General features: G+C 36.0%; 3 protein-coding genes across 4 annotated transcripts; 1 reads left to right on the forward strand and 2 right to left on the reverse strand.

Annotated features, from left to right (window-relative positions):
* Window positions 1–1688: 1688 nt before the first annotated feature.
* LOC144439111 (uncharacterized) lies at window positions 1689–7819 on the reverse strand. The gene is made up of 8 exons (XM_078128376.1): window positions 7706–7819; window positions 5892–6339; window positions 5198–5357; window positions 4648–4801; window positions 3864–4004; window positions 3525–3604; window positions 2466–2531; window positions 1689–2246 (listed from the first exon to the last, which is right to left on the reverse strand). Exons 1-8 carry the CDS (start codon window positions 7707–7709, stop codon window positions 1836–1838), a joined length of 1464 nt encoding a protein of 487 aa, XP_077984502.1. The 5' UTR covers window positions 7710–7819; the 3' UTR covers window positions 1689–1835.
* Window positions 7820–10532: 2713 nt separating this feature from the next.
* On the reverse strand, window positions 10533–18029 carry LOC144439102 (ribonucleases P/MRP protein subunit POP1-like). Its single transcript, XM_078128366.1, has 9 exons — window positions 18001–18029; window positions 17072–17213; window positions 16475–16659; window positions 15843–16100; window positions 15353–15440; window positions 14261–14775; window positions 14096–14170; window positions 13110–13284; window positions 10533–12459 (listed from the first exon to the last, which is right to left on the reverse strand). The coding sequence occupies exons 2-9, from the start codon at window positions 17208–17210 to the stop codon at window positions 11195–11197; spliced, it is 2700 nt and encodes an 899-aa protein (XP_077984492.1). The 5' UTR covers window positions 17211–17213; window positions 18001–18029; the 3' UTR covers window positions 10533–11194.
* Window positions 18030–18094: 65 nt separating this feature from the next.
* On the forward strand, window positions 18095–24894 carry LOC144438980 (2-iminobutanoate/2-iminopropanoate deaminase-like). 2 transcript variants are annotated; one of them, XM_078128213.1, is made up of 6 exons: window positions 18095–18226; window positions 21372–21474; window positions 22011–22065; window positions 22699–22767; window positions 23588–23643; window positions 24315–24894. In XM_078128213.1, exons 1-6 carry the CDS (start codon window positions 18162–18164, stop codon window positions 24384–24386), a joined length of 420 nt encoding a protein of 139 aa, XP_077984339.1. In that variant the 5' UTR covers window positions 18095–18161; the 3' UTR covers window positions 24387–24894. The 2 variants fall into 2 exon arrangements, with proteins under 2 accessions (XP_077984339.1, XP_077984340.1); XM_078128214.1 differs by lacking the exon at window positions 18095–18226 and adding an exon at window positions 19975–20097.
* Window positions 24895–27307: the final 2413 nt, after the last annotated feature.

The raw sequence follows: 27307 nt of genomic DNA on the forward strand, positions 1-27307 counted from the left end.
ACTGGAGAATTGCACGTAGCGATATCTACAGTATACGCACTATTTTGTCACTGCACTTGTTTTATCATTAGCAATGCAGGCAAGAGATACTAGTATTTTCCATCGTTTTGTAATTAATTTAATTAATCCAATTCATTTGTTTACTTTCCCTCTTTGTAACATGTTCTGTTTGTCCACAGTCTGATGTCTGAAGTTGCATCAATTTCCGAACCCAGGGGAATTGTTAAAGCGTACAAATTACACCCCCCCCCCAAAAAAAAAAAAAAAAACAGAACAAAAAAGAACAAAAACAGAACAAAGAACAAAAAAACCCCATGAAACTACCAAGGACTAAACTCGTGTAATAAACAATATATTTATATAAATGAAACAAATGCATTTCAAATTAGATGTAAGTTTTCACAGGGGAAATATGAGCTGAGCTTTACTGTTGTTGCCGCTGTGGATTTGTAATTGATAAATTGACAAAACGATTTATTTGATTAAGCCTACAGTCAAGTCTTCATTACATACGTTTAACTTTCATATTTGTTCTTGGTGAGTATTGAATCTATGTACATATTTGATCTATAGGGGATATTGCAGGAGAAGAGTATTGTTCAATCACCACCAATCTACCTTTATTCCTGTTACCAAAACAACGACACCTCGTACGTGATTTGATTCCTACATCTGACAGCAACAAGCATTAATACTACCACCACCACCACCACCACCACCACCACCACCACCACCACCACCACCACCCTCATCCTCCTCCTCCTCCTCCTCCTCCTCCTCCTCATCATCATCATCATCATCATCATCATCATCATCATCATCATCATCATCATCATCACCATCACCATCGTCATCACATGTACAACTAATGCCCAAACACATCTTTGAGCTGTTTCTCAGAATTACAACAATAACAGACAAATACGGTCTAAACTGACGACGTGCACTTTGGAATATAATGTTTTACTGTAATATCAACATTCTAAATTCTCAAAAACTTTTCAAATCGTCCATAATGAATTAATATATAGGGAACAGAATCTAATATAATGCTACCTATTAAAATATGATAAAAGTACTTCTCAAAGTTAAATTCACCAAAATCTTGAATTGTAAGCTAACACGGTTCTAAATTTCAATATGGTCTACTCGGTACATGGTACCGTGTAGAATGGTACGATACCATGATGCTTACAGTGTAGTCTAGACGTGGCATATAAAATGAGTATTACAAGTGTAGGTAAAGATTGTAAACTTTAGAAAGACACTATGCAATATCATTTATAAACTCATTTATATGTTATTTTGTTGTTTTTTCATCATTGTCGCTGTCTAAATTTCTGTTGTTGTAACTGTTACAGAAACTGTTATTTGTAATTGTTGTTGTTGTTGTTGTTGTTGTTGTTGTTGTTGTTGTTGAACGAAAAACAAAGGTTGCTTTGTACCAAACTATTAACTATCATCAACTCTACCCATAACTCTCCGCACTACATTAAACTCAGCAATTCAAACAACCAAACCATTTGAAGTCACAGTTACTAGTAGCAACCAGTCACTTTAAATATAATTGTATGACATTTTCGTTGCATTCATTCTTTTAACAAATTCCACCACCCTTCTTTAGTTTAACATACTCTGTGTGTGTGTGTGTGTGTGTGTGTGTGTGTGTGTGTGTGTCTGTCTGTCTATCTGTCTATCTGTCTGTCTGTCTGTTTGTTTGTTTCTTTATTTCTTTTGTTACATGTAAAGGAAATGTACGGTTATCAAATAATTATCAATGCAATGTATAAAGTCTTGTTCTCATAGGACGAAATTGGTGATTATATTTCTACAACCTAGACCTCTTGGCTATCAATATTAAATCTATCAATATTGTCCACACTTGTGAAGTACGAATCTCCTGATACAGAGGAGCCTTCGTCATATTCTACAATGACGTATGGTACGGGTACAAACGGTGGGTGGTCTCTCTTTCTATATTGGGGATAGTTGAAATGTCTGTATTCGGGATACTCTCGGTGCTTTTCCAAAACTTCTAGTCCTGTCTTTTTCCCATAATCCTCTTCTTTGACTGCCTTCTTACTGCCATCCATATCTTCTATAATGACGTACTTCTCTTCTGTTGTCATGGCAGCCTTTTCTCGACTGTATGCCTTTACTTTTCGCCTCTTCTTGTTCTTTCGTTTTCTATCCGGTGTGTCGTGAATATGGGCGTAGTTGGCCGTCAGGACGGGTAGGGTGTGAAACTGGTAGAGAAAATAGTAACTGGAATATCAATTTCATTTTGATTTAACGAAAGTTTAATGGCATCAAATTTAGAATAAACACTTGAAATAGTCTATCTTTTCATCTATTATCATTTCAAAGTTTATATATCGGAACATTGGCTGAATACATCATAGTATTGAACGAAGTTGACAGCAATGCGGTGTGTTAAATTCAATCGAAGATTGTGAATTACTTACCAGGCCAACCACAATGATCATGGAAGCACCACATGCAATGGCAAAACCCATCCACAAGCCGGTGCCCTTGAATCGAATGTAAGAAACACAAAAAGTTATTTTTAGTGCGCTTGAAACAAAAATTATATTAAGGTTCAAAATATACAAGATACACACCACAATAGAACAATCTTTGAAACTTAATGAAACATTATTCGAGATTTTCATAGAACAATTCCATCGAAGTCACAGATATTACATACAGGTAGTTACATTTCGAAAAGTTTCCCTTTTTGTGTAGTTAATTGCAATGTATCGAAGATTTCGTCAACTGTGTGTGTGTGTGTGTGTGTGTGTGTGTGTGTGTGTGTGTGTGTGCGTGTGCGTGTGCGTGTGCGTGTGTGTGTGTGTGTGTGTGTGTGTGTGTGTGTGTGTGTGTGTGTGTGTGTGTGTGTGTGGTCACAGATAAGTAACGTGTTACTTGTCTGCGGTGTGGTGAAATAATACCCGTACGAGGCCATCTTCTACGTGCTTCTTACACACGAAACTCAAGTGGAACTATTGAGTCACTTTCACCATAATTGTTATGATAGGTGTTTGGGAATAACTGCTATCTAAATTTCGAAATTTATCGTTGTAGGGGAAAGTGAAAACTGTTAATGCCACTCCCCCAACCCATTTCCACAAAGATATGTTACAAATAAATGCTGTCCTATCCACTATTATACTTCACGTCAATTTCCTTTCATAATCTTTTAACTATTAAAGTATACTGTCAACTACGCTATCCACATCGAAGCTCCCAGCCGCTAGCCCTCCCTTCCCCACCACGGTCAATACCCATTTCTGAAACAACATGAAAAGGAGGAGTCTCTAGCACCCATCACCCCAACCCCATCCACCCCACCCAATACCCTCCTACCCAGACTAAAACAAATTTGCCTTCCATTTTGTTCAACACAACACAACACAACACAACACAACACAACACAACACAACACAACACAACACAACACAACACAATATACATCTTTATTGTCCCAGGCTAATTCTAATAAAAATGAAAATATAAAAACTTACATGTTTACATAGCTTGTAGAGTTCGTCTGCACAGATGACTTCGCCCTCGTATGTCTCACTGTCCGCTCTGGAAATGAGACCTAATAACACAACAAATGTAATCAAGTCTTCAAACACAGTGTAAAGTATATATCATTCACAATCCAATAATTTGCAAAGAGTTATGTTTCGGCAGTTAACTCGTCTTCCTTTTCAGAGTATTTGGTCACGTTTGAAACCATACATTGTTAATAAATGCTGTTCTTGTTTATGGAATATAACATCACATTAACAGTCCATCAACTTTAGACAGTATTGAAGTATCATCGAATAGTGCAATTATAAACAACCAATACTTACTCTGTCTAACTTGCCTCTCATATTCTCTGACATCAGTCAGAAGTCCAGTTGCAGCACTAGTAGCTTGCCCAATACTACGTATGGCTATCAATTCTGATAATGTGTTGGTCGCAAGAACCGTTCCAGCACCAAGAAGCTCGTCTGGAGACAATTAAAGGTATCGAATGAGTTTCGCACAACTGCGATTACGTCATGACTTAAAATGAATATGATTAGTAATATACTAATTTATAGTAATACCATCATATATTTGTACATGTATAGTAGTATATAATGCTAAACTGAAATAAGCTGTATGCTATTATGATGCAATACGACACAATTCAATATGATGATTCGATACGATATGATACGATATGAAACAAAACAAAACAAAACAAAACAAAACAAAACAAAGATAAGCACAATACAATACAATGCAATGCAATGCAATGCAATGCAATGCAATGCAATGCAATGCAATGCAATGCAATACAATACAATACAATACAATACAATACAATACAATACAATACAATACAATACAATACAATACAATATAATATAATATAATATAATAATATAATATAATATAATATAATATAATATAATATAATATAATATAATATAATATAATATAATATAATATAATATAATATAATATAATACAATACAATACAATAAGGACTTCAGTTTTTACACATGGTCCTATTATCATATTGACATTATAGAATATAACATTATTATGGTACGCTTTAGATACATTACAATCATTTATCATTTGGTAAAGAGAAAGTATGCCTACTTAGTTTAGTCATATCAAGACAACGTTGTTTTATTTCCTTGACGATATCCAGTGCACAGGCTTGGTCCACTATCAACGTTAGTATGGTGGGGATCATTAGTAAACCAAAAAACAACATCCAGAAAAATACCAAGAAATAACTGGAAACAACCATCTATGTGAAAGAAAATAACATGGTAGTGTGTTAAATAACCAGAAAAACACCAAGAAATAACTGGAAACAACCATCTTTGTATATCCTATCCTATATTATATTACTGTAAAGTATAATTTTCATGAACATGTCAAAGTTGAATGTACTGTATTTTAGTATACTTGCAAAAAAATACTTTATTATTGTACATAATTATGTTGCACAATTTTTAAAAAAAATATGATGATAATTGAACGTACTGTATTCCAAGGTATTCGCAAAAACACTGATATGTTTTGTTACTGTATGCGTACTGTTGTACAAATGGCAGTTTTCCTAAAGTATGAATGAATGAATGAATGAATGAATGAATGAATGAATGAATGAATGAATGCTTTGTGTGTTCTCTGTACTCACAAAGGCAACTATAATTCTCCCGTACAATCTGCATCCATATCGACCACAACATTGTCGACGTGTCGGACCAGTGGCTGCGATACCAATGATCAGCACAAATAGAGCAAAGTTACCTATCCCTCCTGCAATAGCCATAACTCCCAACTGAGCGAATGGTGCCCTGTTAAATAAACGAAAGTGAAATAACTTTTCACCTTTATCGCTGTAACCATAGATACCATGTCATGGTTCAACCATCATATTTCACAACCATTATGTCGTGAATAAACAAACTTACTGCTTGACATATATTTCAGTTTTAAAAACCTTTGTACGCATGGTATTTATCAATGATTATTATTTTTTCAGTTCATTCACAATTTAATTTCTTACTCGTTAAGAGTGTTAACTTAAAGGTTGGCTTTAAAAAGGAGTTTCAAAGGGTTCACTCCCGAAATGTCAGCTTTTCTCAAATCTTTATTGTGACCGTAATTCACAGCGTTTGATAGTTTAACAAAATCTCATCGACTAATAACTTAAATTAGCCCAGAGATTTGTCTTGGTCTTATGTTTGATAACTTCTTGATATAATATGATCAGGACAATTCCCAATGGGTTAGATTACAACAAGGTATAGATCTTAACGACACGAAACTTTGTTGAATCTTTGGAAAGTTTACATGATTTCCGCCAATATGTACATAGATTAACTTACACTGATGCTAAAGCTGGTTCCGCACCTGGTTCTGTCTCTAGGAATGCATTGATCAAATCCATAGCACCAGTCACAGCTTCCAACAGAAAATATCCAAAGGAACCTGCTCCAAGTGCCAAGAAGAAGAATGCTACCAAGGAATCGTAAGGTACTCTGGATAGACAAACACAGCATCTATTGTAGCAACAAGCATGGCAGAAACATCGACAGCATCGGCACAGTATATTATGACACAGCCATCGACTGACACGGTATCTATTTTGCTGCAGCGAACGGCATCCACTTACTAATGATGACCATACAACATTATCGCAGAATATACGTTTGTTTCTACGGTGAATGCGTCCCCAGTGGTCACTCACTACACTTTTAGCTGTGCCAAACCAACCGAAGCATGCACTGTCTTCCCGGACACGTTCATTGTAGGCACCTTTCACTTTCTGTTTGACTGTAATGATGAAAAAGTCCATCTGATTTATAAACCGATTTAAAAATTATCAAAAAATGTTCATCACCTTGATCAAATGACTTACATACGGTGGCTTGTTAGTGCTATTGGGTGACTGTGAATTTCCAACATTTCCACATGTGAATTCTCATTGATTTTCAAAGTCTAAAACTGAAAATGTGCAAACTACAAAATGAAACAAAGCGAAAATATCGGAAATTCAAGATCAACTTCAAAATAATTTCCACCATGGTGGAAATTATTTCCAGTGTTATAACACACAAGTCTGGTTTTAGCATTGAGTTTTCGATCTGTCGATTTAAGTCTAACAATATTTGGTTTCTTAAAGTAAATAGGGTGCCCGGAATTATATCTGGACGAAGCATTAACCGTTATAAACAATATATACTAGTCAAAGCATCACGGAAATGACCATACATTACCCCTTGCCTTCTTTTTATGTGTAACTGTGGTATCTATAATCTAATATGAAACTAACCATTTGAAAAAATATATCACATAATTAACCATGGTCACAAATCATGAATATGAGCGTGTATTAATTATAACTAATACATATTGCTGGTATCAATTACTTTATTTTCATAATAATTAAACACATAAATATTTTACTTTTTAACTTTTATCATAATATATTGTTTCTATTTCAGAGATGCTTCTGGACAGCTTTACAATGTATATGCACTGTCCTTTACTTGTAATATAGCATTTGATCACTCAGTTTGAACTAATTGCTGCTCTATAAATTTCTGCTGGTTCCTACCTCGCTGGATATTTAAAATTATAATTTAATATATGTACGTATTTTAATCATAGACAGTGGAGGAATGGAGTGTACATAGTCCCGATGCATATCTTTGCCAGGGTGCAGTTTACTTCTATTCCTAATGCAGTCTGTTTGCAGTTCATCAGTATAATAACCAAGATATCAATAACACAGTCCGACAATATACCCATAATGCATTGTAACACCATCACCAGCAAATATATATGCTCCACCCTTCCGAAATAATTTAACTGTTGATAGTGAAAGCGAACGAATTTGATATCTGCATTGCAATACAACTATTGCAGTCTAACTACGTTAATGAACATGAAATTATAACAATAAACATATTGACTCAGAGGTCTGTGTGAAAAAAACAGAGTGCTAAAGTTGAACTATAATGCATGGACTCAATGGTATAACCATCACAACCTGTACATATTAAAGTTGACATATGTTGAATGATGTATTGGTAGGTGTGGAGTTAGATACTGAAATCGGTCGTCATTTTTATGCGAAGTCTTTGGTAAAAAAATATACGCAATACTGGTTTACAGAAATGATTAAAATACGACTTACTCATATCGTAGCAGTGCAGTGTCCCCAACGATATAATTCGTTGTCTGGACGTTGTAACAGGTTACAACCGGCAAACCAATGGCTACATACGTCCGACAGCTTGTAGGAACCGTACTCCACAAAAATAGATATGTTTGTAAGTATGCAAATCATATAATAGGATATTTATTTTTAGATTCGCATAACCCATAGATATAGGGGTTATATCTAAAAGCTTAATGCAACTAATTTTAAGGGATTGGCTATGCTCAATTTCACACAGGAAGCTGTATAAACACCCATTTTCTTCACCTCTACATTTATCAACTAATTATTGTAAACGTAGAGAGAGAACCATTTATTCTGGAATTAAGCGTGTGTGTATGTAATTAAGTGACGTGTTTGCCATTATTATGCGTGTATAAACTACTATTGAAGTTACATATATCCATCTCTCTGTCTATCCATTATCATTATATATGGAAGAGAGAGAGAGAGAGAGAGAGAGAGAGAGAGAGAGAGAGAGAGAGAGAGAGAGAGAGAGAGAGAGAGAGAGAGAGAGAGAGGGAGACGGGGGAGAGAGAGATAGGGGAGGGGGGAGGGGGAGAGGGGAGGGGGGAAGGGAGGAAGGCTAAGGCTAAAGGATAAAAAACACCCTTCCTGAACTTCAAATTGAAAAAAAAAATTAAATTGAAATAATAGACGGCCACTCAGGATACTGCACTCAGATAAAATACTAAATTGTGTGTGAAATATAAGTACATATGTCGAGACTCTATGGACTCGTGTATATGACAATGATTTCGTTGCTTTTCACCATAAAGGTAGCTTCTACTTTACCTTGTAGTTCAATGACATGCACGAATAATGCTGTCTCCTCTATTCGTAATTGCATGACTCATCTACACGCAAAAACAGACAAAGATATATTATGCATTATATTGGTATATTATTACATTACATTATCATTAGTAAATTAAATGATATCATTGAATATTCCTCGTCCAACACTAGTCCGAATTGATGCATGTTTGAGATTCAAGTCATCACAATGTTGGCCTGGAATCCATGCGGATGGGGATTTTAGATTTTTGTTTTGGAAAATGGGAAAATCGAAATTTAAAATCCCATCCGCATTGATTCCAGGCTAACACCATGTAGATCAGATGACAGTATGTAACACCTGTTGATTACATAATCGTTCACTCTCCACAACTGATCTACAACGTCATCGGTCACGTGTCTTGAGTATCAACAACTCCGCAATGCCCCAGACATTTTTATTATGTTTGATTTTTATGAAAGGAGAGAAAATTACTAAAATCAACATACAGGTTAAAATCATTTTATCTGTATTTGTCAATACCTTTGATATTTTCAGATTTCTCGGTTTATTTTTACAATTCATTTTGAATTGGAAGAAGGTTTATGATTCGTACGAGTCACGATTCACATTATGTCAATCTGTATGCAGTATTACGTCATCATTTTGTCTGATTGTTTTACAATTGAAGGTTATAAACACCTACAAGTCTTCAATATTTATTACATGATGTGGGTAGTTGACTCCCATGAAGCAATGCGTGTCCAGCTTGGGCAGGACCAATGATCTTGTTGACTCCCATCAAGCAATGCGTGTCCAGCTAGGACAGGACCAATGATCTTGTTGACTCCCATGAAGCAATGTGTGTCCAGCTAGGGCAGGGCCAATGATCTTGTTGACTCCCATGAAGCAATGCGTGTCCAGCTAGGGCAAGATCAATGATCTTGTTGACTCCCATTGTGTAAAATCATTAAATGACTCCCAACCCAAGAACCCAAAGTTTATGATGAAAGCCTTCATTTCCTGGCGTATCGTTTCCCTGCATTACGTGATGTATATTATTTCTCGTGGTGTGAGCATTTACATGTAAGAGTTTATAAGTAAATATATATATAAGTTTATAATGAGAAAATGAAAGAACACAATCAAGGATATGATCGCCAGTATTCATTGCTGGACCTTTACACGACACTTTTTCAGCCCAAATTGTTTGGAAATATATGACGAATTGCAGATAATTTTCATAGTTTACTGTTAGCTCAATCAATGTGGATTTCATTCAAGGGGATTTAAAAGATAAACCGTGTCCAGAAACACATAGACCCAGTCCTATGATTTTACAACCCATTTCAAATTAATTCAGGTCTTTATACCTCCATACACAGACAATACATTTATATCTTTTCTTCACAATTGCTGCACTTGCCACCCTGGAAATATGGCATGTGTTCAGTGTGTACACACACACACACACACACACACACACACACACACACACACACACACCAATCCACATGTGCAAACATGTATGCAGATGGATGGACAGAGACAGACAGACAGACAGACAGACAGACAGACAGATTGATGCATCAGCCCTTTCTCTACTGTTGCTATACATGTACATATGTTCAGTTGTATTATAGCACAAAGTTGTCAGCAAGACTCCTTTCACACACAATGACAATCTGCATTGTTTGGGTTGGTTTACATGGGTGAGTATTTGGCATTCTTCCAATAACGACATGTTTTAGCTCTTCTGGTTTAAGTACTGTAATTAGTTTCCCATTCTCAGTCAATCAACTCAGTGTAGAATATCATATATCAGTAAACTATAAAATAATACATTTCACAGTCTAATTATTGGGAAATTACTTCAAAATAAGCTGCCACAAACAAAATGACACAAAAATACACTATTTGTTTTTAGAAATGTGACAAATGTTTAATGTCAAAGGAAAGGTAAATTCTTCCTCACCATTCCGCAGGTACTACGGATCATGTGAGATAGCGTTTATGTACCCACAAGTCAATGCGTTAGTATTACCACAAGTCTAAACACTACAACTGTTTAGGCTCTGTTACAAAATCTGTAAGTTAATTTTTTAAATTTTCACTAATACTTCCCTTTTACAAGACTTTCTGTAATGTACAATGTATATTAGTAATCTGACAAACCCATGACATACAGGAAATTCAAGTGTGGTGTATTCTGGGTATTTGAATGAGTGCTTGTGATGTTTTCTGTAGCTCAGCTGTAACTACTCTCTTGAGAGTACAGTGCAAATTTCAAAACACTACAAGCACAAGTGCATATACCCCTGAGTATCCTCACTGACACTCACAAGTCATGGGGTTCAGTTACTACATTTATCAGAAACAGAAAATATCTGTAAAAACTGTACTGTGCAACTGCTTGATTTCATGAACAAGGAGCAATCATGCGTTAATTTGCATGTCATTTGCATATGTGTATATAATAATGTTCTTAGTATTATACTGCCCTGTGTAATAATGTCTGTAACTTTACATAATGATATAATGTCTGTAAACTTAAATGACGTACTACAATGTAGTGTTACTACACCCTGTGATCACATCTTGGTCACCATGTTACAATGTAGTGTTACCACACCCTGTGATCACATCTTGGTCACCATGTTACAATGTAGTGTTACCACACCCTGTGATCACATCTTGGTCACCACATCCATATAGGCAAACCTGTACTGCACTGAATTAGTATTTCTTACAAGGACTATTGCATGCTTTGATGTTTGTTTATCTGCAAGTAGTTGTAGCAAACCAGGAAGTGCACAAAATGCAAGTGCACAACCTACACCTGTACTGAATCTATGACTACCTTCATAGACATAGCCAATGGCTGACCTACTACATGAATGACTAACATCAGTAATGACTGGGTTAGATAATGAATTCATTTGTGACAATAACATAGCTTTTGATGTTTTATCTAATTCATTGTCACTTTTCTTCGTTTTCAGTTTCTTTTCTAGTTTCTTTAGCACCTTACTAGGATCTTTATGCAGTGGTTCTGATGGTCCCCCATATTGCTTGTTGCTATGGAGACACTGGATGTCATCACTGGTTGGAAGACAGACCATTGCAAACGCTGTAACGACACCTCTTAGAACCATTCTCAGATTGACACAGACAACTGCCAGGTTGTATTCTTGCATTAGTTGATTCATCAATGTACGCCTTGGTGTGATTTCAATATTGGATGTATTACTGCTTCTTTGTGGATGACATAGTTTGTCCAAACAGTTCAGATTTGTTCTTGATCTCATCACAAAGAATACTGACTCTTGATTGTCACCTTTCTGTTTAGTTTGTGGCGAGTCATTCTCAGTGTCTGCACACATTTTATCACATTCATTCCATTCAGTTACTAGTTTGTCCCAAGGACAGTAATGTGGTGCAACCACCCCTAACTTTGTGTAATTTGGTCTCTTGTCTGGTGGATACCTCAAGTGTTTAGCTTCAAGTTGTTGTTTGTTGTTTTCATTGACTGTAATACAAGCCTGTGTGTCTGGATAGCCATATGGGAAGTGTGGAACACCCTGTTGTTGAGCCACACTCAGTGATTCTCGTTCCCCTCCAGCTCTACCTCCAGCATACACTAGTGCAATCCAGAAGCCCATACCCCAACCTTGAGGAAAAATCAAATCCCATCCACTTCCTAATCCTAGCTGACTACGACTATCCTGATTTCCTGGATTATGGAGTAGCAGTACTGGAATTCTGGATTCTTGTCTTCCCAGATAGAGTTGGGATCCAGGAATGACATGTTGCGAACGTTTCTTGTTGATGTCATTAACTGACATTTTGTCATTTGAAACATTCATTCTGACAGTTTTGTCCCAGATTGGTGAGCAGCAGGCAGTGTTAGGTAGACTCTGTGATACATCCATTCGTTTGTCTGGATCAAGGTCTGAAAACAAAAAAAAACATTACATGTGTAGTTATTTCTTTTCATATAAAATGTACTCACACTTATTCCATTCTCATAAATGTGTCTTGCTCATTTTCTATCAATGATTTTTCAAGGTTGAAAATATTGGTGTAATATTTAATGTCATTTTTGATGAATAACTTCAACAAGATAATCTGTTGGATAACATTTGTAAAAAGTAAACCTACCCACAAACACAAACACAAACACACACACATACACAAACACACACATACACAGACACAGACACAGACACACAGACACACACAAACACCCACAGACACACACACACACAAACAAACACACACACACACACACACACACACACACACACACACACACACACACACATACACACAAATAGACAGCCTTCCACTACTCAAACACAACCTACATACATCATTCAACCACACATGACCCATCCAAACATACACACCGTACATATACAATCCCCAAAACACAAACACAAACACAAACACAAACACAAACACAAACACAAACACAAACACAAACACAAACACAAACCAAATTTCCTTTCTATATCTGCATGGCCAAGAAAAATATAATTTTCATTTCATTTTCTGTCTATCTCCTAGGTGTTCTATTCAAAACTATTGAATGTTACTTACCAGATCTGTCTGTGGGTAGATCAACTTTCATTTTTTTGAGAGGTAGTAATACTCTAGGATCTCTGACAGTAAGTCCAATCACACAGTTTGGTGGCAGTTCACTACATCTCTGAACACCTCCTAATAACTGCCATAGTCTGCTTTGCTCTCCATGTACTTCCTTTTCTGACTGGTTCTGAAATCAACATAGGATTACATCATGTGATCAGTCTTTCATATTTAGTCAGAAAGTCAAAAAGTAGATTTCTATAAAGCTGCACTAGCTGTAACTAGGATACCATTTATTTCGATCAGACATGCAACAATATATTCATTGAAAATTGGAAAATTATTAAACTACCAATAATTAGACATTATACACATTAATTAAAGGTAGGTTTTATCTATAAGTAGTGCAGTAATAGTCTGAAATTGTGAGGATGTTAGAGGCATTCAATTTTGGGTGCAGACTCAAAAATCAATTTGACTGGATTTATGTATACAGCTACACAAATATGCTGATACACAGTTGAATTAATTCTGTTTTATGAGTAAGTCATCATATCTAAATACACAGTTTCAAAAAAACATTCCAGGTGCAGCTTGAAATCAAGTCAAAATAAAGTTCTTTTATAATGAACAGACACAAAGTGGTGTAAATGATTCACACAGTACATAACATAATTCACTGCAAATATCCAGGATTAAGACAAAACCCACTTAAATACTACAGAGTATATCTCAACTATAACTTTGCTGTGATATTTTACAATCTACTGTAAACCTGTAGGGTGTTTCTTAGGAAACTGAGGTGACACTGACATCAGAGCTTTTGACTGGGTTTCACAACAATTTACAAAAGACCACAGAAAAGTAGGCCTGTTACATTTATGATCTTTGTTGAATTGTAACCTTTACTTTCTAAAACCTATGTAGTTCAGTTAAAATGTCTGCATTGAATTCCTTAAACTCTATATAATTATGCAATAGTATAAAAGATCTCTTACCTTGTAATGTGTCTCCCACCATTTCAAATCTTCTTTGTCATTCAGGTCACCCTCCCCACCAGATTTGCCATCACCCTCCACACCAGGTTTGCTATCACCCTCCCCACCAGTTTTGCCATCATCCTCCACACCAGTTTTGCCATCACTCTCCCCATCACTAGCTACATCAGCAGATTTCAAAATTTCAAGAAGAAGTGAATGTGATAGTGGGCCCTGAAGTTGAAATCTAATCACATCCTGTCTCAATGCATTGATTCTAATGTCACTGTCTTTGTTGATGTAACATTTTTGTATGATTACATCAGCCTCTTTGCTAGAATCCACATCTTCTTTGTCACTTGTTTTGCTTTTCAAATCTTTCCCAACTTTCATTTTCTTGTGTTTCTTCTTTTTAACCTTGACTGGTACAGCACAACAAGCTTCACATAGTTCCTGAAGAACTGCTTCATAACTTGATGGATGAACCCATATCCATAGCTGCCGACATACTTTGCTCTTGAACTTGTGATCCGATGAATTCTTTTTAGCTATTGCATCATATTCAGAACTGTTCTGGTGGAGGGGTTTCCAAAGGATATCAACAGGGGCAATAGCATGATACGGGTATTGGTTACACTTGTATAACATAATGGTACCATGTCTAGTCCCACTCAAATAGCTTGCTGAAGCAAACGTCAACCCTAAACCATAAAAGACACATAAAGCATACATACAGCATGTACTACAATACAAATATGTCTTTGGTGAAAGTAACGAGTAATATAGTCCATATCTATCAGTACAGTCAGTATAATATTCCCATAATGCAAATCACCTCAATCATAAAGTGGCTGCTGTGTTAAAGGTCAATGTTCCGTTTGGATGAATATTTGGGTCAAAAAACATTTGACTGGCAGAGCTATAGAAAAGGTTAGTCCTGAATAAAAGAATGATTCTATGGAATTCTTATGACTGTCCAGTGATAAATTAGTGGTTGTCAATGACAAGGGAATAAAACATTGTGGTTTGAGCAAACTTGATATTTGTACTAAACTTGTGAATGAAACATGACTAAGTGATACAGCCTACAATTTGCACATGGAGTCCGTAGAACATTTGGCCTGAGTTTGGGCAGTTCATAGCAAATCTCTGCCTATGGAGCTATTTGAACCCATCACCAACTGTCTAGTTCTGAAGATTGATCACCCTGTCATAAGAAGCCAGATGTACCAAATTTCTGTGTCCAAGAAACCTAAAAATACCGGAGATTACACTTACCTGTGTTAATGTCAGTGAGATATGAGAGACATGACAGCAATTGACCTTGTGGTCCTGTTAACTCTATCACTCCATAGTAGGATTTATCCTTTAAAATACAAAACAAGTCATATACAGATGTGTAGTTGAAACTTTAAAGGGGAATGCCACTCAAGGAAATGAAGTAATTTTCATAAACTATGGGTTCTGGAGAGTCCTTTCATGATGTTACATTGCCTACAATTGCTTGCGATTTCATAAAAACATCAATTTCATCTTGTGTCTTAGTAGGCTGTGGAACATATTGCATCATGGGAGTCAACTGAAATAATGTATTCAATTTGCACACTGAATATTCATGAGATGTTTTACATTGAAGGGTATAGGCACTCAGGACTCATGAATATTCAGTGTGTCCAACAAACAGACAGACAGACAGACAGACAGACAGACAGACAGACAGACAGACAGACAGACAGACAGACAGACAGACAGAAAAATCAACACATACCTGTATAAGACAGTGATGTGCCATTGCTCTGTATGCAGCTCTTACACTTTTGTCATTAGGGTGTTGTGGTATTTTGTAACCCCATTTCTCAGCCATATGAAATCGCTTAGCATGCCATATATGCGTCTCCAACCATGCATATTTTCTACTTCTACGTTGGTATTCTTTCAGTAAGTTTTGGGGTTTTCTACGATGACGCCTTGACTTTCGTTGTGATCCACCATCTTGCTTCTGAACAGCTCTTTTGTGTTTCTGAACCTGCATTCAAAATATATCATTATAAACAAAAGATGAAGAGATCTTATTTTCAGGATAAACGTAAACTCGAGACTTCTTTGCAAGGTTCTTGAAAAATGTGAAGAAAGTCTGTAATCTCAACAGTTATATGGAACCAAAGGTAATTTACAGATGCATACATTTATACAGATGTGATAAGGTATCAATAATAAGGATTATTGAACTTGAACACAAAAAAATTATCAGTGAGAGAAGACGTGTGTAAAAGGTTGAAATAAGCCAGCAACCACTGTAGAAGTAGATAGAGCTTTAATGTATACAATGGAGGGAACTACATAGTCTATGTTTACATCAAGTAGAAATAGACATAGCCACATCTTATCTACATGTCTTACCTCAACCTCAGCTTGTTTTCGGAGTCTCCGTGGTAACCGTTTGATATTGTGACTCATCGCCCTTCTTCTCATGTGTCTTGGAAGTGTTTGAAATACTCGTCGACTTCCACCTTTTGAATGTACAGCTTTCATCATACTATTGATTTCCGTCACCCTTGCTTCAGCAAACTCTGCTACATTGATACCTGCAGAAAAAACAATAATGTAAGAAGTTACAAACACTGAAACACCACTAAATTGTCATGTAATACTGGTGACCCTGTTAATAGAGAGGAAGAAATATGGTCAAATGTATCTCTTCAAGCTGGGAACACGAAGGCCTATGTTACATCAAAATTTAGGCAATAAATCCTCATGAAGTTTGAATGAAATTCATAAACATTTTACCCACTTTCTACTTTTTATAAAAACACTGCCAAAGGTCACAAAAAGAATTATAATTGCTAAAATAAGAAATGCTGTGTGAGATAATGACTGATAAGTTATGATATAAGTGAGTATTCCTTCTTTGTCATCCTTTCAAGTATTTATCCAAGAAATTGATGATCTGGGTAACCTTTGACCTAAGGCAAATAACAGTATGAAACATATACTTACTTCTTGGTGCCAAAGCTAACCAATCAACATCTTCTGTTCCCAGCCTTTCCCGTTTTGTTTCATCATCTCTTTTTCTCTTTTCACCTCTTTTGTTGCCATTATTTTCATTCTGACATTCTCTCCCAGTTTTTTCTTCCATACCCTGTGAATAAAGACATTTATAAAATTAGTTTCAGATTCAGAATCAGATTCACATTGGAGGACAATACGAGGCTAGTATCATATTGTCCTGAAATTTAAATCTGATTCTGAATCTGAGACTAATTTTATATACATACTCATTTATTTGTTACTCAAATTACTGTGTTTCTGAAAATTACAGTCATTGTAATAGAAATTGTTTTCAGAATAAACAGAAACTGCAATAAAATGCAAATTCCTGTCTGCCCAATTCAATCCATCTCAACATGACACATGACACTCAGTAATTTCACTTACGAGTACCATAAAAATTCAACTGTATCGACATATAATATGAAAATGATACTGTTGTAAGAGGACCATGACCAGTTATGTCTGCTTGTATAAAGCTGGATTTATATTACCATCCTGGAATGGAATATTAGCTCACAAGTGACAGTGCATGATTGGCTACATACTAGTAGTCTTGCTTGCAGATGGTGCACCGGTCTAGATTACTGACATGACCCTCAACAGGAAGGGACGACTTACTCCGTATACAAGCAGGACTACATTTATTCGAATCATACTTGAATCATAGTATAATTTTGTAATGATGTGTGACATTACATCAAATATATGTAAGCATGGTTGACGATGCACCGTGTATTACATGTATGGAAACACATTGTGAACTATGCTTTATATCAAGGTACACGTCATTTTAACTTTGAGCACGTAAAGTATGGTTAATTCAATCACCGTGTGGAGAACCCTGGTTAATTGGTGAGTTTATGACTGAAACTTACTTGGCCATGCTGGTTTGTAGACGCCGCCATTTTAGGTCGGTCCTCGATGAAATCATCAGGTGACCACTCAGGTCAGGTCATCCAGGTCAGGTGATCCCCACTATCCTCCGAGTCGTATCAACTTTTTACGTTGGGAATATACTAGTTGTATCTTTCTAAAGATGGCAGGTGTCGTTCGACGAATCGTTAATACGGCTAAATCCCCGGCTGCCATAGGCCCGTACAAGTAAGTAGTATTACGCAGTTTATCTTCATATAAACGCGAATGACATATGTCACTTTTCTGGCGGTCCTACACGGGTACCCCGGGCCCATGTTTCAAATATGCAAATAGGTCATTATAAAACAAAGACACCGCGGTGATCCTCCTCGTAAGGTGATAGGTTGCTAACAGTAGCGTGTAGGTTTTGAACTCAGAACGCTATAGTGCAGTGGTCTGAGTTTTGAATGAACAACTTTCAGAACCGACATTTACAATACGCATGACTAAACCACTGTGTGTATTTGACCTTCGTGAGCTACTAAGTTATCATGTAGTACCATAGTCCTGCTTGCATACGGAGGAATTCGGGACTCGATTCTGACAATTGTCCCCCCCCCCTCCAAGTCAAGTCAGTAATACAGACTCGTGCACCGTCATGTAAGCAGGACTAGTAGTACCACAACCACTTATGAAGTACGAATTCAATATTCAAAAAATACTGTCACCGGTATTTTTACATACACTGTGCATGCTTGGAGGAATTATACTGGAGGAATTATACTGGAGGAATTATACTGTCAGTATAATTCCTCCAAGGTGCATGTAAATACTTAATAACGCCGTTTTATTCAGAAATTTGTATGACAAATTTTATTCCGATGAGCCATTCACCAGCAAATACACGCAGAAATTGATAGGGCATTTTTCCTTACTGGCGAAATCTAGTCTGGATACAACGTGATTTCTAACTAAACCACGGTTGAGTGGACGTGTAAATCGTAACGATGCCATATATAGGAACTAGACTAGGTGAAATCATGATCCACACGCCACTGTGTTACCGTCACATGATATTACAAATCAAGGACATTGGACGATTGTGTGTGGCATGTGCATAAGAGTGTTGTAGCCGCGGTTCACGTTTTACTTTGTCCTAAACTCATCACCATGGCAGGTATTCCGCGACGAATTATCACAACTGCACGACCAACAGCTGCACCAATTAGGCAAGTACAAATACGTCATCGATGCAATGACTCAAATTTTGAGACCAAGTTTACCTGTAAACCATTTACAGGTCTGTAATCCTGATCCAGGGATTATGGTATCTATATACGACACTGTATTTTTATACAATTCAAAAACTAAAGAATGTCTTTTTCCACTTGTACTAGTTGTAGCAAAATAGATTTTATGACAATGACTTTTAGTTTGTTGTCTGGTAATGATGAGCTATACCATGACAATGCTTATTTTGAAGTTACTGTTACATTATATAGTAAAAATAACTTATTTCTAATGAAACATGTGTTCTATCTGTAATTTGCATAATGCAACTTATTTGCATAATTTGCGTTATTTACCAGTTATATAGTAATTCAGGTCAAGTCCATGTAAAAGATAATGAATTACGGTTACTAATTGCTCAGTCAGAATTTCATCAATTTCTTATGGATAATTTATTTTGTCCAATAAATAGAATGGTTTGATTTGCATTATTAATGATAATTACTATTAATTAATACTTAGGTTGAAGTGATAATTCTGGCTACTGAGAATTTCAATATACTTTGTGGATATATTGATATCACTTTCCAAAGATTTGGTGGGTGTGTTTTGCAATTTATGTATTATTTGTATTAAAAAACATGAAATCAAGTCTGTACATGTATATGTTATTTCCATATACATTGAAATATATCACTATCATCCATGCATAAATTGTTTGATTACTTTTGTACACAAGGTACAATATCATTGGACAATTGTGTGTGGCATGTGCATGAGAGTGTTGTAGCCACGGTTCACGTTTTACTTTGTCCTAAACTCATCACCATGGCAGGTATTCCGCGACGAATTATCACAACTGCACGACCAACAGCTGCACCAATTAGGCAAGTACAAATACGTCATCGATGCAATGACTCAAATTTTGAGACCAAGTTTACCTGTAAACCATTTACAGGTCTGTAATCCTGATCCAGGGATTATGGTATCTATATACGACACTGTATGTATTTTTATACAATTCAAAAACTAAAGAATGTCTTTTTCCACTTGTACTAGTTGTAGCAAAATAGATTTTATAACAATGACTTTTAGTTTGTTGTCTGGTAATGATGAGCTATACCATGACAATGCTTATTTTGAAGTTACTGTTACATTATATAGTAAAATAACTTATATCTAATGAAACATGTGTTCTATCTATAATTTGCATAATGCAAACTTATTTGCATAATTTGCGTTATTTACCAGTTATAGTAATTCAGGTCTGTCAAGTCCATGTAAAAGATAATGAATTACGGTTACTAATTGCTCAGTCAGAATTTCATCAATTTCTAATGGATAATTTGTTTGTTCAATAATAGAATGGTTTGATTTGCATTATTAATGATAATTACTATTAATTATACTTGGGTTGAAGTGATAATTCTGGCTACTGAGAATTTCAGTATACTTGGTGGGTATATTGATATCACTTTCCAAAGATTTGGTGGGTGTGTTTTGCAATTTATGTATTATTTGTATTAAAAAACATGAAATCAAGTCTGTATATGTATATGTTATTTCCATATACATTGAAATATATCACCATCATCCATGCATAAATTGTTTGATTACTTTTGTACACAAGGTACAATATCTAGATTTCATTCTGACTCCTAAGAGTAACTGAATGGATTGAACCACCAGTCTTAAGTCTAAGTAACTGAGAACAGACACATGGATTGAATCTTGAGGTACATTTATTCAAACACAGTAATAATTCCCCTTTATAATTCCCAGGGGAATTTAATACTAAAGGTTACAAAGCTTAAATGGGAAAAACAATTATTACAGCCCCCTGTGAACTTAGCCCAGAATCCAGGCCTGGCAAATTTTGCTATCACCTTTCCCCTACACCTGGTATTTCACCAGCAGTCTTTTACTTAATGAAGGTTCAGAGAGAAAGGTGCGCTGATAAATAAATATTTAACTGTATTTTTTATCTTGATCAGTGTTGGAGTTGAAAATTAAATGCTTCATAATTTTCATTTACAGCATCCTGGCAAATAAGTCTGACTACAGCAACAGAATACTACTTTCCAACCCTGTGAGATAGAGTATGTGTATTCTGTACATGGCATCTTATATTGATATTGGCATCTGTTATTTTGTATTTCAGCCAAGCAGTTGTAGTGGACCGAACCATGTATATTTCTGGTCAGATTGGAATGGACTTGTCAGGCAATCTTGTCTCTGCTGATGTCTTAGAACAAGCAGACCAGGTAAAACAAAACGATGATAAATGCACTATCATGGCAATGAATGTCTTTGGGGCCATGCAAATCTTTTCACTGTCACAACACATATCAGATTTTTATACCCATTTCTTCTAAGACATAAGATATATATGCATCCATATAGTACATATTACTGATAGTCATAAAATGAATTCACTAAAGACTGCAGAAAAATCTAAGAGCATGATTTAATTGATTGGTTGGTTGGTCGGTAGGTCAATCAATTGATTGATTGATTGATTGATTGGTTGGTTGGTTGGTTGGTTGATTGATTGATTGATTGAATGGTTGGTTGTTGATTGATTGAATGGTTGATTGTTGATTGGTTGGTTGGTTGGTTGGTTGGTTGGTTGGTTGGTTGGTTGGTTGGTTGGTTGGTTGGTTGATTGATTGATCGATCGATCGATCGATCGATCGATCGATCGATCGATCGATTGATTGTAGTTTACATTATGCACAAGCCATACAAATTGGTTACTTATAAGCTATATAAAAATTATTTCCATGCTTCTTGACACTAGGCATTGAAGAACATGGGTGAAATCCTGAAAAGTCAAGGTGCTGACTATTGTAATGGTTAGTCCATAAAGTTTCTTCTATAATTAACGAATGTACAGGGTTAAAGGTCAAAGATGAAATCATACCTTATAAGCAAAGTAAACATACATAGTTTATCAAAGATAAGAATATATGAATTGTGAGATTATAGGGTGGGTGTGTGTTTAGTGCTGAATGGGTTCAGTGGAAGGGAGCAGTAAATTACAAATGTTATGTTTAGTTTAGCCTAATTTGTACACATATCAATTTATTGTGTTTACATACTGTCAGTGTAATGGATAATATTTTATACCCTTGAATTGTTGATTAATATTTTATCACTGATTGTTGCAAATAACTGATTTATTCACATTGCAGTGATTACAGACTTAAATTATTGTTGATTGTAAATTTGATGAAGATATATCACTTTTTTACTGAACAGTGACCATGTTTGGTGTAAAAATCCACCATTCTAGCAGATCAGGAAAAAACTGATATGACTTTTGTGCTACCAGGTAGTGTCTTTATAACTGACTTAAAACCTTCACCTTCTGTGTCAAATTTCAAGAAAGTACCCAATACATCTTTTAGTTACACTGAATTAATGTGTCTGTGTGTCTTCTATGAAGATTTGTTTTTATTCTTGTTTGTCTTCTTTTCTGTTCATAGTTGTTAAGGCTACAGTATTGTTGGCAGATATAAATGACTTTGCTGCTGTGAATGAAGTCTATAAGAAATGTGAGTATACTGTACTCAAAGTTGTAACAAATAGCAGGGATTTGTATGCAGCAGAGATTTGTACACAGCAAGGTTTTAAGAAATGGGGATTTGTATGCAGCAAGGATTTGCACACATTAGCAAGGTTTTAAGAAATGGGGATTTGTATGCAGCAGGGATTTGTACACATTACCCAGGTTGTAACAGATAGCAGGGATTTGTACAAGGTTGTAACATAGACTGTAAGATGTGTTATAGTGTTCACTCCTGATCAGTCATCTCTTATGACTGTATTACTGTGTACAAAAGTTTGGATTTGTACACGGGGCAGGGGTTGGTGATATGTATGGCTCAGATTGGTACTCAGCAGGAATTGGTATGTATGGCTCAGATTGGTACACGGGGCATGGGTTGGTATGTATGGCTCAGATTGGTACACGGGGCATGGGTTGGTATGTATGGCTCAGGCTGGTACACAGGGCATGGGTTGGTATGTATGGCTCAGATTTGTACTCAGCAGGGGTTAGTATGTATGGCTTAGATTGGTACACAGGGCATGGGTTGGTATGTATGGCTCAGGCTGGTACACAGGGCAGGAGTTGGTATGTATGGCTCAGATTGGTATTCAGCAGGGGTTAGTATGTACGGCTCAGATTGGTACTCAGCAGGGTTTTATACATGAAACATTGCTGCAGGATAGAGTAGAGAATAATTGAGATTTCCAAGTTGGTTTCCTTTTCAATATTTCAATTGAAACTACTTGAATTAATAAATAGTAATAAACTTGATATACATTGTCAATTTCCTTACAGTTAGTTCTACTTCTTATGTCTGTTTTCAGATTTTGTTTCCAAGTACCCAGCTCGTGCTGCTTATCAGGCTGCAGCCCTACCAAAGGTAACACAGTTCTTAATACTGAATATTTATTATACAAAAACGAATACTAAAATTATTTTATATTTTGTTTTAATTAAATTTCAGTGACATTACTTTCCACCAAGACTTTCAGCGTATCTCTACTAAAATCAGTACTAGTCAAATTATTGCTTTTATTCTTTTTCTCTTTTATATATATGAAATCAGTAATGGTAAGGTCAAATCTTAGGATAATGGCACAGTCTACTTATACCTCTCTTCAGCCCAAATTCAACTTATTGATGATTATTTTGGCAATTTAGGGACGATTGCACAATGTCACACAAACTCAACAAGCGAACATTGCGTCGTTCATTTGGATCAAAAACCCAGCACCATATCTCACATTAGAAGTAAATTTTTAGCAACTTATCAACATCTCAGTAGTAAATTCGAAAGCTGTTATCATTGAAAGAGGGAAAGTTTTCTGTTGGAATTTGGTTAGATGTACAAAAATGAAGTTCAGCGATCATACTATGTTAATCCCCCCCCCCACCCCATAAATGAATGAAGTTCACTTGTTGAGCTTGTGTGACATTGTGAGATTGTCCCTTATGTAATTACTTTAAATATCACAGACAGGTCAATTCCCTTGTCTGATTATGTCTGTGAAAATATGTAACTCTTCATGGTGTGTTTTGTTTTAATTTCAGAATGCTCGTATTGAGATAGAGGCTATTGCAGTTCTTGGACCTATCATCGATGTGGATGACCCAAAACTGTAACTCTTACACTTTGTACAAATCACATAAGGCCAAAAAAAGAAAAAGAATTGTTTCTGGTCAGTGCACGTATCACTTCAATACCCTCGTGTCAGTCTTTTCATGTTTGTCCAGCCCATGCAGACTGCAGATCCGGGGGAAACACAAAAATAACCTGCCCTTCTTCAGTGAAGACAACTGCAGAGCCAATCATGAACAAGCAAATGACATCTGCCCCACATACACGCTTGCTCTAAAGTACTAAAAAAAAAACAGTAACTACCATAAAATAGTCGATTAAGTGACAGGTTTGTTGAGAATAAAAAATGACAAATTTTCACGTTGTCACACCACTTTAGACAAACTGTCCTGATCAGAAACAAGTCTTCTTTTTTGGCCTAAAATGCTAATTTTTGTAATAGTTTAGAGTCTTGTCTTTATAGAGGGATAAAGACATCTAAGGATTCATTCCATCATGGAAGTAAATTGTAAATGATTGGTATAGTTTCTTCAAGGTTGAAAATAAACTGATTTCCAGCCCAAAGTAAGATTTTGTTTTTTCTGTGTTTTCTCTGATTGTATGTATGCATTCTCTTGAAGTCAAATATTTCATTGTGGTGAGGCAGTGGAATGTTTCAGTTCCATGTGATTTAATTTTCATTCAGCCATTACACACTTATTTAATGTTTAATGATAATAATAATTATATGGTGTTAAGTGTACTGATCTCAAACTACATCTGAACCAATTTATAATCTTGAATGTTCATACTTATGAATTTTGACTGTTGTTTATCTCTCTCTCTCTCTCTCTCTCTCTCTCTCTCTCTCTCTCTCTCTCTCTCTCTCTCTCTCTCTCTCTCTCTCTCTCTCTCTCTCTCTCTCTCTCTCTCTATGGTGAATGTATTCTTTACATAACAATCCAGATGTAAGCAGACATACATAAAAGGTAGAACATATAAGGTCAAGATAAGACATATCACACTGGCCTCTTCAGAAATACCAATGATAGGGTCATAATGTGATTGACTACATGTTAGTATAAGGCATGAGAACACGCCCAGCACTGCTGAAGATGGTCAGAGAAGGACAGACCTAGCACTGCCCTTAATTGACAAACAAAAGAGGTCTTATAAAAGCATGTCGGCATTGGTGAGTTGTGCTATTTGAGAAGGAAATAAGGACATATTTACAACGTATTGACAATATTGAAAACATGTTTATTACAGTTAAAAGAGTTATACAAATATGTTGTACTGACTTCGCAACCTGTCAACTGTTCTTACAACTCATCTTTATCCAAATTTCTATTTCCATATCACCTACACAGTCACTTTTCTGGCTGCACAATTTATGTCACCAGCAAAACATTGGCTATGAGTTTTTTAAAAGGAGAAAGTGCCATGACAGTGAAATTTATATATAGGAGAAAGTGCCATGACAGTGTAATTTCAGAGAAAGTGTCATGACAGTGTAATTTCGGAGAAAGTGCCATGACAGTGTAATTTCGGAGAAAGTGCCATGACAGTGTAATCTCGGAGTAAGTGCCATGACAGTGTAACCTGTAGTAATACTGGAAGACAAATCAAAGTAAATTCTTGTATAATGATCAGTTCCTCATAGAAGTTGATATCATTATAAAATAAAAACAAAATACAATAGATGAGTCTGTATGATATGTAGGAAGTTATACAGAATGATATAGAAACTGCAACGTCACTCTGTAAAATGATTTGAAATGAAACTTGAGTTGCCAGAGGTTTTGTATGTTGAAGTATGCCAATTAGTGCATACATGGTTGGATACATCGAAATGTATGACATAACAGCAAATGAACATGTTATGTCTTTACTTTCAACATAGTAACACTTACCCCTGCAAAAATAATACAGCACAATCAAAAGCAGTTAGCTGAGTACAAACTTGGTTAAAGAGGTAGGGTATCACCTAATATACTTAACTATCATTTGTTGTTCACGTGTCATTTTTCCATTTGTTCACGAACTTGTTGAGTATTTAGTCGAAATTATTTTCCAGCATACTTTTGTCTCAGATAAGTCGGGCAAGTGTTGTTAGTATTCATTGTGCAATACCCCCACCCCACCCTGTCTTTACATCATGTGAATACCTCCACCCCACTCCACACTCTTTTACATCATGTGAATACCTCCACCCCACCCCACACTCTTTTACATCATGTGAATACCTCCACCCTACCCCACACTCTTTTACATCATGTGAATACCTCCACCCTACCCCATACTCTTTTACATCATGTGAATACCTCCACCCTACCCCACACTCTTTTACATCATGTGAATACCTCCTCCCCACTCCACACTCTTTTACATCATGTGAATACCTCCACCCTACCCCACACTCTTTTACATCAAGTAAATACCTCCACCCCACCCTATCTTTTACATCATGTGAATACCTCCACCCCACTCCACACTCTTTTATATCATGTGAATACCAAATAGCAGGAATGACTGTCATTCTGACGTCATCGCGTCTTATCTGCATGTGAAACTGATCACACTTTTGATTTCCCGTCATTCATCTGACAACTCCAAATATGGATAGACACATCAGGTTGCGAAGGTACAGAGTAAAAACAGGCACAATTTGACAAACATCGACATTTTCGTTCATAAGAATTCTTACAATACAAAGTCGAGTTAATTATCACTTAGCATGCTATGAGGACCTAGTACCATATATTAATACGTACAACTAGTAAGTTTAAAACCATGGTATAATTGTACAGTGATATCATCAATTCTAGGAAAGGGAAACTACTCACCAAATCTACTTTTACAATTTGTTCATCTAAAAGGTAAAGTCACTTGAAATATACAGAATTTATAAATACCACATCACATGCAACAGTGATCTCTGACTTCCTATATCTTTCGTCTTCTTTTTTTTCTTTGGGCCCTCATT

Source organism: Glandiceps talaboti, chromosome 8 (genome assembly GCF_964340395.1).
Source record: "Glandiceps talaboti chromosome 8, keGlaTala1.1, whole genome shotgun sequence".
Classification (NCBI taxonomy): domain Eukaryota; kingdom Metazoa; phylum Hemichordata; class Enteropneusta; family Spengelidae; genus Glandiceps; species Glandiceps talaboti.

Bases quoted from the DNA above. Each gene is read 5' to 3' on its own strand.
- LOC144439111 (XM_078128376.1), bottom strand. The intron at 5,358-5,891 runs GTAAGTTAATCT...TTTATTTAACAG, and splicing joins GAACCAGCTTTAGCATCAGT to GGCACCATTCGCTCAGTTGG. The intron at 4,802-5,197 runs GTGAGTACAGAG...TCTTTCACATAG, and splicing joins GGAGAATTATAGTTGCCTTT to ATGGTTGTTTCCAGTTATTT.
- LOC144439102 (XM_078128366.1), bottom strand. From the start codon at position 17,210: ATGGAAGAAAAAACTGGGAGAGAATGTCAGAATGAAAATAATGGCAAC. The intron at 14,171-14,260 runs GTAGCTAGTGAT...CCTGGTGTGGAG, and splicing joins AAATTTTGAAATCTGCTGAT to GGTGATGGCAAATCTGGTGG. The intron at 13,285-14,095 runs GTAAGAGATCTT...TGTTGATTTCAG, and splicing joins GGTGGGAGACACATTACAAG to AACCAGTCAGAAAAGGAAGT.
- LOC144438980 (XM_078128213.1), top strand. From the start codon at position 18,162: ATGGCAGGTGTCGTTCGACGAATCGTTAATACGGCTAAATCCCCGGCT. The intron at 18,227-21,371 runs GTAAGTAGTATT...TTTGTATTTCAG, and splicing joins GCTGCCATAGGCCCGTACAA to CCAAGCAGTTGTAGTGGACC. The intron at 22,768-23,587 runs GTGAGTATACTG...GTCTGTTTTCAG, and splicing joins GAATGAAGTCTATAAGAAAT to ATTTTGTTTCCAAGTACCCA.